The following is a 12,070-nucleotide window of genomic DNA, read 5'->3' as shown; positions in this document are numbered from 1 at the left end:
TTAAAAAAATCACCAAAGGCGGTAAATTAAGAAATGCAATGCTAAATAGTTCATGAATCAAAGAAAAAAAAAAAAGAAATCTTGGGAATAAAACTGTGTTTTAAATGAAAGGTGATTACATATCTTTTGATATATGTGATATATATCATATTAAAAATTATGGATACAACTAAGCTTGTGGGTCTTTCTCTTTTATTTTTGGCCATGCCATGTGGCTTGTGGGAGCTTAGTTCCCTGACAAGGGAAAGAACCCGGACTCTCAGCAATGAAAGCATGGCATCCTAACCACTGAACTACACAGTACATTTCCTTTAATCTTAGAAGAAAATTTATTGGTTTAAATTTATGTTTTCTTAATTAATTATCTCAGAGTGATAAATTAAAAGTAAAAAGTAGAAAGACTCCATTAAAAAAAAAAAAGACCAGAAAACAATTGAATAGGAACTAATATAAAGCAAAAAAGTCAAGAAACTCATTGTTGGCTTTTTGAATAATCTAGAACAGATAGAACATTAGCTGAAAAAAGAAAAACACCTTTTTAAAGGGAAGTAGACAAACTAGCAAAAACAAGACCAGGAGCTGACTGTGGCTCAGATCATGAACTCCTTAGTGCCAAATTCAGACTGAAATTGAAGAAAGTAGGGAAAACCACTAGACCATTCAGATATGACCTAAATCAAATCCCTTATGATTATACAGTGGAAGTGAAAAATAGATTTAAGGGACTAGATCTGATAGATAGAGTGCCTGATGAAGTCTGGATGGAGGTTCGTGACATTGTACAGGAGACAGGGACCAAGACCATCCCCATGGAAAAGAAATGCAAAAAAGCAAAATGGCTGTCTGAGGAGGCCTTACAAATAGCTGTGAAAAGAAAAGAAGTGAAAAGCAAAGGAGAAAAGGAAAGATATAAGCGTCTGAATGCAAGTCCCAAAGAATAGCAAGGAGAGATAAGAAAGCCTTCCTCAGTGATCAATGCAAAGAAATAGAGGAAAACAACAGAATAGGAAAAACAAGAGATCTCTTCAAGAAAATTAGAGATTCCAAGGGAACATTTCATGCAAAGATGGGCTCGATAAAGGACAGGAATGGTATGGACCTAATAGAAGCAGAAGATATTAAGAAGAGGTGGCAAGAATACACAGAAGAACTGTACAAAAAAGATCTTCACAACCAAGATAGTCACGATAACGTGATCATTGACCTAGAGCCTGACATCTTGGAATGTGAAGTCAAGTGGGCCTTAGAGAGCATCACTACGAACAAAGCTAGTGGAGGTGATGGTATTCCAGTTGAGCTATTTCAAATCTTGAAAGATGATGCTGTGAAAGTGCTGCACTCAATATGCCAGCAAATTTGGAAAACTCAGCAGTGGCCACAGGACTGGAAAAGGTCAGTCTTCATTTCAATCCCAAAGAAAGGCAATGCCAAAGAATGCTCAAACTACCGCACAATTGCATTCATCTCACACGCTAGTAAAGTCATGCTCAAAATTCTCCAAGCCAGGCTTCAGCAATATGTGAACCGTGAACTCCCAGATGTTCAAGCAGGTTTTCGAAAAGGCAGAGGAACCAGAGATCAAATTGCCAACATCCACTGGATCATGGAGAAAGCAAGAGAGTTTCAGAAGAGCATCTATTTCTGCTTCATTGACTATGCCAAAGCCTTTGACTGTGTGGATCACAATAAACTGTAGAAAATTCTGAAAGAGATGGGAATCCCAGACCACCTGACCTGCCTCTTGAGAAACCTGTATGCAGGTCAGGAAGCAACAGTCAGAACTGTACATGGAACAACAGACTGTTTCCAGATAGGAAAAGGAGTATGTCAAGGCTCTATATTGTCACCCTGCTTATTTAACTTATATGCAGAGTACATCATGAGGCACACTGGGCTGGAAGAAGCACAAGCTGGAATCAAGATTGCTGGCAGAAATATCAATAACCTCAGATATGTAGATGACACTACCCTTATGGCAGAAAGTGAAGAGGAACTCAAAAGCCTCTTGATGAAAGTGAAAGAGGAGAGTGAAAAGGTTGGCTTGAAGCTCAACATTCAGAAAACAAAGATCATGGCATCTGGTCCCATCACTTCATGGGAAATAGATGGAAAAACAGTGGAAATAGTGTCAGACTTTATTTTTTTGGGCTCCAAAATCACTGTGGATGCTGATTGCAGCCATGAAATTAAAAGACGCTTACTCCTTGCAAGGAAAGTTATGACCAACCTTGATAGTATATTAAAAAGCAGAGACATTACTTTGCCAACAAAGGTCTGTCTAGTCAAGGCTATGGTTTTTCCCGTGGTCATGTATGGATGTGAGAGTTGGACTGTGAAGAAAGCTGATCGCCGAAGAATTGATGCTTTTGAACTGTGGTGTTGGAGAAGACTCTTGAGAGTCCCTTGGGCTGCAAGGAGATCCAACCAGTCCACTCCAAAGGAGATCAATTCTGGGTGTTCATTGGAAGGACTGATGCTAAAGCTGAAACTGCAATACTTTGGCCACCTCATGAGACGAGTTGACTCACTGGAAAAGACTCTGATGCTGGGAAAGGTTGGGGGCAGGAGGAGAAGGGGATGACAGAGAATGAGATGGCTGGATGGCATCACCGATTCTGTGGACATGAGTTTGGGTGAACTCCGGGAGTTGGTGATGGACAGGGAGGCCTGGTGTGCTGTGATTCATGGGGTCGCGGAGAGTCGGACACGTTTGAGTGACTGAACTGAACTGAGACAAACTAGCAATACTAGAAATAAAAGAGAAATTTCTGAACAACACAGCAAAATTGATAAAGGAAAGGGAAATGTGAATAAATACTCTGTGTAGTGAAGAAATTAAACTTTTAATGAAAAAAAATCCACACAAAGAAATCTCCGGGTCCAGGTGGATTCACATGTGCACTCATCTAATCATATAGCAATGTTGCCCAATCTTTTTCAGAAAACAGAGTAGGACGGAATCTTTTACAGCTCAGTTTTAGAGGCTAGCATAATATTGGTGGCTCAGATGGTAAAGAATCTGCCTGCAGCATGGGAGACCTGGGTTTGATCCCTGTGTTGGGAAGATCCCCTGGAGAAGGGAATGGCAACCCACTCCAGTATTCTGGCCTGGAGAAGCCCATGGACAGAGTAGCCTAGTGGGCTACACAGTCCATGAGGTTGGAAAGAATCTGATATGATCGAGCACCTAACACTTTCACATAATTTCAATATTGCTAACAACATTGTTATAAAAATAGGAAATTATAGTCCAGCCTTGCATGAGCATATGCACATATTATCATAAACAAAATATAAGCCAGGTTAATTCAAGAATGTTACAAAGGTTAATATTTTATAATCAAATTGAGTTTATTCCAGATAGGAAGCTTTACTATAACATTTTGTAAAACTGTGTAATTCAACACATTAACAGAAAGAAGAGACAAACTAAGCATTTCTTAGTTGTACTTGATAACATTCTATGTCCTTTTAGAAAAAAACTCTTTGGCTATCTAAGAATTATTTAATTAAGAATAATCAAATAACCTTTATTTGATTAAGAATATCTATAAATAATCATTCTGAGTATATAAATATTTAAAAGTTTCTTATGTATATTAAGAATGAGATAAAGATGGAAGTTCTCACAGTTCTCAACCTTTTACTGGAAGTATTAGGCAGTGAAATGAGGCAATATAAATATATAAAAAGATACAAAGATTTCAATAGAATAAATAAAATCATTATTATTTGCAGATAATCTGAATGATTACATAAACATACAAATGAAAATGAAGATAAAATATAAAAATTAATAGTTACTATTAACACTAACAAAATCTAAAGAAAAATTAATTATGTTTTCTGATCACAGTGGAATTAAAATAGAAATAAATAACAGAAAGATAATTAGATATCCCCAAAATATGTAGAGATGAAAGAATACACTATTAAATAACACATGCGTCAAAAAGGAAATACAGAGAATTTAAAAAGCAATTTGAATTAAATAAACATGAAAACACAACTCATCAAAACTGATGGGAAGAAGCAAATGCAGTCCTTAGAAAAAAATAAATAGCACTGAATTCAAACGTTAGAAAACAAGAAAGTTTTAAAATCAGCAATCTACATCCCTTCCTTAGGAAACTAGGAAAAGAAGTGAAAATTAAACCCAAGAAAAATAGAGCAGAAATAATAAGAATCACAGAGCAAAAAACAATGAAACTGAAAATGGGAAATTAATAGAGAAGCCAACAAAAGCTCTTTCTTTGCGAAGAACAATAAAATCAGTAAACCTCTAGCAAAGTTAACTTAGAAAATAAAGGAGACACAAATTAATCATATCAGAAACAGAAGAAATAACATCACTACACATGCCACAAAAGATAATAAAGGAATACTGTGAACAAGTTAAGCCTACAAGCTTAATGACTTATATGAAATGGACCAATTCCCTGAAAGATGCAATCTTCCAAAACTCACAAAAGAAGAAATAAACAATGTAAATAGGCTCATACCTATTAAAGAAATTGAATTAATAATCAGTAATGTCCTAAAACACAGAAAGCAACAGGCTCAGATGTGTTCACTACCAAACAACTGAGGAAGAAAACAGCAATTGTTGACAACTCTTTTAAAGAATAAAATCAGAGGGAATGCATCTTAACCCATTACATGAGGCCAGCATTATCTTAACCACAAAACCAAAGAAATTGAAAAAAAAGAGAAAACTACAGACCAATATCTCTCATGGGCATAGGTCCAAAAATTCTTATCAAAATATTGGTAAGACAAATCTAACAGTGTACAAAGAGAATTATACACTATGAAAAAGCAGGGTTTATCCCAGGTCTGCAAGGATGATTCAACATTTGAAAACCCATTAATATAATCCATCTTATTAACAGGCTAAAAAAGAAAAATCACATGATCATACCAATATGAGCATCCGAAAAAATTAACACTCATTCACAGCAAAAATTCTCAGTAAACTAGGAATAGAGGGGAGCTATGCCAACCTGATAAACTATTCACCATAAAAACAAAAATAACCCTACAGCTAATTTCTTATTTAATAGTGAAAAATTGGAGGTTTTCCCTCTAGAATCAGGTACAAGGTAAGGATATCCCTTCATAAAATATTGCAGTTAAATGAGCAGTAAATGTGAAAAGCAGTAACTGTGAAAAGGATTTCCTAAAGGAAAACTATCCTGAATATTCATTGGAGGGACTGATGCTGTGGCTGTAGTGTCAATACTTTGGCCACCTGATGCGAAGAGCTGACTCATTGGAAATGACCCTGATGCAGGGAAAGATTGAAGGCAGGAGGAGATGGGGACGACAGAGAATGAAGATGGTTGAAAGGCATCACCGACTCAATGGACGTGAGTTTGAGCAAGCTCCGGGAGATGATAAAGGACAGGGAAACCTGGCATCCTGCAGTTCCATGGGGTAGCAAAGAGTTGGACATGACCGAGTGACTGAGCAACGAAATGTGAAAAGGAGCTTACAGTATTGGTCATCAAGAGAATGTTAATCAAAGTCGCAAATAGGTACCAACAAACGTACCAACGCACACTCATCAGAATGGCAAAAATGGACTTCCCTGGTGATCCAGTGGTTAAGAATCCGCCTGCCAATGCAGGGAACACGGGTTTGATCCCTGACCCAGGAAGATTCCACATGCCGTGAGGCAACTAAGCCTGTGTACCACAACTACTGAGCCCGTGCTTTGCCACAAGAGAAGCTACCACAATGAGAAGCTCCCACACTGCAACTAGAGTAATTTCTGCTTACTGCAGCTAGAGAAAACCTATTGCAACAATGAAGACCCAGCACAGCCAACAAATAAATGAATAAAATAAATAAAAAAAAAAGAATGACTAGATTGGGTAAAACTGACAACTCATTAACAAAATTCTTGAGCAACAGACATTTGCATACTCTTTTGGTTGGCCTATCTACTACCTGTGGTATTATATACAAAATCTGACCTATGCATCAGTTCAGTTCAGTCACTCAGGCTATCAGGGTGAAAGATTTTGTCGTAATCAACTTTACATCTCCCTATGCCTTAATGTAGATTGTGTAATTCATAAACATTCATTCACTGATACCCATTCAAGGATAATGGGAAGGAACTGAGAATGAGAAAAGATTATGACCGAGGCAGAAAGGAAAAGTATCAGACAGTAGGAAGCTCTGAAAACAAAAAATATAATTGAAGAAATGAAAAGGTGTAATTTACTCACCTGAAAAATATATAACAATATATATTGTTAATGTTAAAACAATAGTAACACCTACAGATATTGTTAATGGAAAAATAAGTCTCCTTTTACACTACTTGTACTGCTTGTCTTTAACATCTGAAACAAAACAAAACACCACTTAAGAAACAGGTAAAAGAAAGACCTAATTTGCATTCAAAACCGTACCTGACAAACTTTTTTACGCCAATATTTCACAAGGAGATGACACAAAATGCACTTTTTCTGTTTGTCATATAGGAAAAAAAAATGAAACATGGTTTTTTCTTTTGGCTGAAATTTCTCAGGAGAGTCTTTTATCAAATCCAGATGTTACTATGAACTTTACTGCCACAGCCCAAGGGATCAAATATGTGACTTTTCTAGTAGAATTTCCTCAAGCCTGAAGCCACCTCCAGACCTTCAACACATCCTAACATTAGCACATCCTAACATTCCTTGAATATTTCTAAGAAAATCTACTTTATAACTAATAAAAATTTAATTTTAAAGGATAGACAGTATAGTATATTTGAAAGGCCATGGAATAATCAATCAAAAAATTTAGAATTGAGATTTTCACCACTAACAAGGGAACTTGGATGAGTCAACTTTTTTTTCTAGTTCTGTATTTCCCAATCTACAAATTCAGTAGATCAGAACAAATCTCTGTGAGGAACTGTTTTTGTTAGTGGTCATTTAGGAAAAAAATAAAATTGGTATACAAGTTTCTTGAAATTAAACTTTTTATTATTTCATGTGATTATAAAATATTTATCCTTAATGTAAGATTTCATGAAATGTAAAAAATTATAGCAGATACTTTAAGACAGACAATAAAATTATTGACAAAATTATTCTCCCTGTCTTTTTTACTTAGTGAAGGACTAGTTGCTTTTTTTATTGGATAAATTTTTTCCTTAGTGGATATATAAAAGAAATAATTATTTTTAATCATGAATTTTTTTTTTTTGGCTGTACCATGCGGCACGTGGTATCTTAGTTCCTTGGCCAGGGATTGAATCTGAACCCCCTGCCTTGCGAGCCTGGAGTCTAAACTACTGAACTGTCAGGGAAGTCCTCCTAAGAAATTAAATTTAAAATAAATCTAAATTTACCCTCTTTAGAAATAGCCAGTGTTATCAGTTGTGTTAACATCCCTCCACACATAGATCTTTTTAATCCATTTTTACATGTATAACCTCCCTCCCAAATACTGGTAATTTTAAACGAGTACAATCATCATTTGCCCACTGTTTTATATTCTAATATTTTCAGTTAACACTTTGTTGTTCTTCCTACCTGTAACAAATTGTTAAAAACGGCTCCCAAAGAATCATGCCTTTCTGTGTCCACCACCCCTTTGGAACACAATCATGCTATTTCTCCTGCCACGACGCATATACTGCATTTCCCAACACTTGAATATGAATTAGTCTTGTGTCTCCCTCTGACCAATAGAACGTGGTAGAAGTGACACCCTGGGACTTCAGAACACAGACCTTAAGAGACCTCGACCATTAACATCCCTCTTTTTTAAAATTAAAGGATATATTATGTACTATGTTTTCAGGTCTGGCTTATAACAGGAATTAAATAAAAGAAAGTGAAAGTCATTCAGTCATGTCTGACTCTTTGCGACCCCATGGACTGTAGTCCATGGTTCTCCAGAACAGAATACTAGAGTGGGTAGCCTTTCCCTTCTCCAGCGGATCTTCCTGATCCAGGAATTGAACCAGGGTCTCCTGCATTGCAGGCGGATTCTTTATCGCTGAGCCACTGGGGAAGCCAAGTGTGTACAATGAAGGAATAAAAAAAAAAAATCCCAGGGCAGCTTGATAAAAATCTATTTAATTAACAGTGTAACTAAAATAGTTCTACATTCATCCCTGTTATAGTATAAATAGCTAAATGTTCCAATTATTTTTCCTATAAAGAAGCTTCAGTGACAACTAATTTCTCTCAGTTTCTGACTCTGATCTTCTCCAAGGAGATAAGAGAAAAGATCCAGGGTGACCAATGAATTTAAAACCAAATAAAATCCCCTTTTTCTGAGTTCACAGCTATAGAAAAAAAATCACAAAATACCAATATGCAGAAAGAATAAGAGAAAACAAAATTTTTAAAAATATTAAGAGTTTAGAAATGAATTACATGACACGTTAAGTTATTACTATTTCAATGGTGTTTAAAATGTCAAAATACATATACATGATATAGATATTATATATACTACATAAAATTTAATTTATATATTTATGTGATACATATAAATGTATGCATAAAATATATAAATTTACACTGTTTATTGATATATAAGGCAAAAGCTAACATTGGTTTTATGAGTGGGTAGAAAACACTCTTAAAACTTTGTTTTAGATATTTTCATGTTATCTAATATTTAATCCCATTGTCCCTAACCTTCTTTGATCTAACCTTAGAATTATTAAATTGTGAAAAAAAATGAGGAATAAAGCATTTATACATGCTAATATGAACTGCAACAATATTTTTGACTGTTGTATAATGCTGGTGTACGTGTGTTCGTGTTCAGTTGTGTCTGACTGTGAGCTCCTGGACTATAGCCCTCCAGGCTCATGGAATTTTCCAGGCAAAAATATTGGAGTGGGTTGCCATTTCCTCCTCCACGGGATCTGGCTGACCCAGAAATCGAACCCAAGTCTCTCGCATCTGCTGCACTGGCAGGCAGATGCTTTACCACTGCACCCTCTGGGAAGCCCATAACACTGGTAGACTAAAACAAAATTAAATGGCAAATTTTAAAACTCACCACCATCACTAAATCACAGATTGCTTTCTTTAATGCACTTTAACTTCATTTCCTCAACTCTGTTTCTACCTATTTAAGGACCCCTGTTCAAAAAACTTTGAAAGATTGTACTGTTACTAATAGATTTAGAATTTGGATCTTACCTACTCTGAACTTTCTATTTAAAACATCCAATGCCACCAAATTGTTTCCTAAGTTTTGTGTTGTTTTTTTTTTTTAGTACATTTTCCTTCCTTCTCCATTTAAAAATTGCCAGAGATATCTCAAGAACATTAGGGTACCAGCAATTGCTTAGATAAGAATAGAAGAAGGAGATAATCACTCTGCTATTAAGTACCTCTAAAGAGTAGTTTATGTTGACTCTACTCATGGCCCATAAACAATCTTTTAAAATATTACAAATATTTGCCAGTTATTTCATATCACATATGTATTCTAGACATTGAATGGCTATGGTTCATATCTAACCTCTCTTGAAGTACAGATTTGATTGACTATTTAGTAAAAGTGGAACCTAATCTTGAACAGTTTTACAGTATGGATAATCTTCCTCCATTATCAATTAAGATAAAGTGAATCTGAATTACAAGGACAAAATAATTACCAATTTTAATTTAACAGCACAAAAGGGTTATTTTTTTTTTTTTTTGCCTTGATGGAAAAAACTGTAAAACCCTACTCAGGACTTTCAAAACCTTTGTTATGAAGTTATGATTCATAATTTCAATAAGTAGCTTTCATTCTGAACAATTGGAAATGTTCTTACCTCATTTCTTTTCATCAGCTTCTTGTTTGCTTGCATCCTTGTGAGCTGACTGCATACTTGATGACTCCTCTCTTCAAAGTTTTAATTTTAATGTAAAAAAAAAAAAACGTTTTTACAACACAACTCCAAACTACAGTTAAGCTACTCTGAAGTAAAACACAGCTTATTTAAGTAGATCTCTCAAAAGGAAAGTAATCATGTGATGAAGATTGAGTCGTACTATTGTCTATATAGTTTGCTCCCTGGGAAACAAACACAAAACAGTTACTGGAAAGGAGGGAAGTTATGCTAAATAATGAAGAGAAAAGCATGTATTCTTCTTTACTCAATAAGGACCGTCATCTGACCCATAAATCAAAAACCTTCAAGTGGCACTTAAATTCTCATGAAAGTGACACATGACTAGTGACACACGACTCCCTTTAATTCATTAAAAGGCATGCTTTAAGGACGTTATGGTTTCATTATCAAGTGTTAAGAAAGGCCATCTCAAAGGTGATGAAATTAAAGAGGAGAGAGCTATGATTTAAAGTGGCTACTGAAACCGAAATAAAAAGCATTTTATGTTTCAAACAGAAACATCCTGAGCAGAAGTGTGCATAAGCGTGTGTGTGCATATTCGCATGCGTGCCCACTCACACACACGGAAAAAGAGAAAAAGAAAGTTAAAAAAGTACTCAGAATGCTACATGAATATTCAAGATGATAATGCTATTATACTAGTGTTATTGATGCCAAAAATCTTGACTCCCTGTATACTGATATCCAAAAGATTAGAGACAGAGTTTTGGAGAAACAGAAAAGAGCTTTATTCTTTGCCAGGCAAAAGGCAAAACTCAGGAAGCTAGCGCCTTAAGAACTGTGCCCTGCCTCTGGGAAATAGGGACAGGTTTTGTATCCTAAGGAAGGTCTTCCTTTTTTTTTTCTTTTGCAAAATTTCAAAACAGCCACAGCTGGCATCAGGCAACTGGATATCTGGGGCTGGTCTTTTCAGCAGTTATTGACTGTGGCCTTCTTTCTGAAATGAAAAATGTTACAAGAGGAAAAGAATGCCAGATGCAGAGTATAACTCGTACAGAGTCAGAGAGTAATTGACTTTGTTTGGGTTTGGGAAGGACAAGTACAGATACAAGCGTTTGTTAGTAGAAACAGCTAAAGAATAACCAAGATTGCTTTAACTCTCTCAGGCCAGTTTCTGCTGTTTCCCCACCTGTTCGTTGTTTCCTTATTTTTCTTATCAGAAAAGTCTTATTTTTGTTTAAGAAAAGGCTCACTTCTAATTTTGCTGCAATATTATCAGGACTCTTGTTTCCTTTTCACATCTGTCCCCATCAGAATTTTGAAATGATTTCCTGTTTGCCCGCAATATATCTAAATATAGTCGACTCTTGGTATTTGTGGGGAATTCAGTCCAGATCCTCCTCTCCCTGCTATGGACGCCACAGATACCAGAATTCGAGCACACTCAGGTTCCTTACAGTCTGCTCTCCCATGAGCCCTGGGTACCCTGAGTTCCCCATCCATGGATTCCCATCCACAACTGATTGACTCCCCAGTGTAAAAGCTGCTAATATGAAGGGTCAAAAGTACTTACATTAAGAAGAAAACTAGGGCTTCCCTGGTGGCTCACTGGTAAAGAATCTGCCTGCCAATCCTGGTGGCTCAGTGGTAAAGAATCGGCCTGAAAGAGACCTCGGTTTGACCCCTGGGTTGGGAAAATCTCCTGGAGTAAGGCATGACAAAACCACTCAAGTATTCTTGCCTGGAGAATCCCTGGACAGAGGAGCCTGGCAGGTTGTAGTCCATAGGGTCACACAGAGTTGGACAGGACTGAAGCGACTAAGCAGCAACAGCCAATGCGGGAGACATAGTTTGATCTCTAATCTGGGAAGATCCCACATACAGGGGAGCAACTAAGCCCGAGCACCACAATTATTGAGCCTGTGCGCTAGAGCCCGGGATCCATAACTACTGAAGCCTGAGTGCCCTAGAAGCCATACCCTGCAACAAGAGAAGCCACCACGATGAAAAGCCCGCACACGGAAACTAGAGAGAGGTCCCAACTCGCTGTTACTAGAGAAAAGCCGGTGCAGCAGCAAAGACACAGCACAACCAAAACAAATAAATATAATTTATTAAAAAATTAAAGAGGAGGCAGAAAACTAAAGAAAAGCAGCTGGTGTCCCAGTGACTGCTTTGGGATCAACACTACATTTGTCTGACAGGGACACCAAGGCAGGGGAAGGCAATAAGAACAGAGAGGAAAGTAGAGTAAGAAAG

General features: G+C 36.6%; 1 protein-coding gene across 14 annotated transcripts in view; it reads right to left on the bottom strand.

The window, feature by feature from the left end:
• Positions 1-11,802, bottom strand: part of LOC129536674 (C-type lectin domain family 2 member B-like) — a 38,170-nt gene extending 26,368 nt beyond the window's left edge. For 7 of the 14 annotated variants that reach the window (XR_016037681.1, XR_016037682.1, XR_016037680.1 and 4 more), the window contains exons 1-2: positions 9,791-10,329; positions 6,237-6,353 (exon numbers count right to left, since the gene is read on the bottom strand). Coding sequence is in view for 2 of the 14 variants with exons in the window: in XM_088837348.1 (XP_088693474.1) it covers positions 9,791-9,826 (36 nt within the window). In the remaining 12 variants the exon portion in view is untranslated. Of the gene's footprint in view, positions 1-6,236; positions 6,354-7,535; positions 8,318-9,790; positions 10,330-11,384 lie in introns of those variants that run through there. The other 7 variants (XR_016037686.1, XR_016037687.1, XM_088837347.1 and 4 more) reach the window with 5 other exon arrangements.
• Between the last annotated feature and the right edge of the window lie 268 nt (positions 11,803-12,070).

Source organism: Moschus berezovskii, chromosome 6, assembly GCF_049115385.1.
Source record: "Moschus berezovskii isolate FMDL1 chromosome 6, NW_MosBer_1.0, whole genome shotgun sequence".
Taxonomy (NCBI): Eukaryota; Metazoa; Chordata; class Mammalia; order Artiodactyla; family Moschidae; genus Moschus; species Moschus berezovskii.
This window is presented reverse-complemented; position numbering and strand designations above follow the sequence as displayed.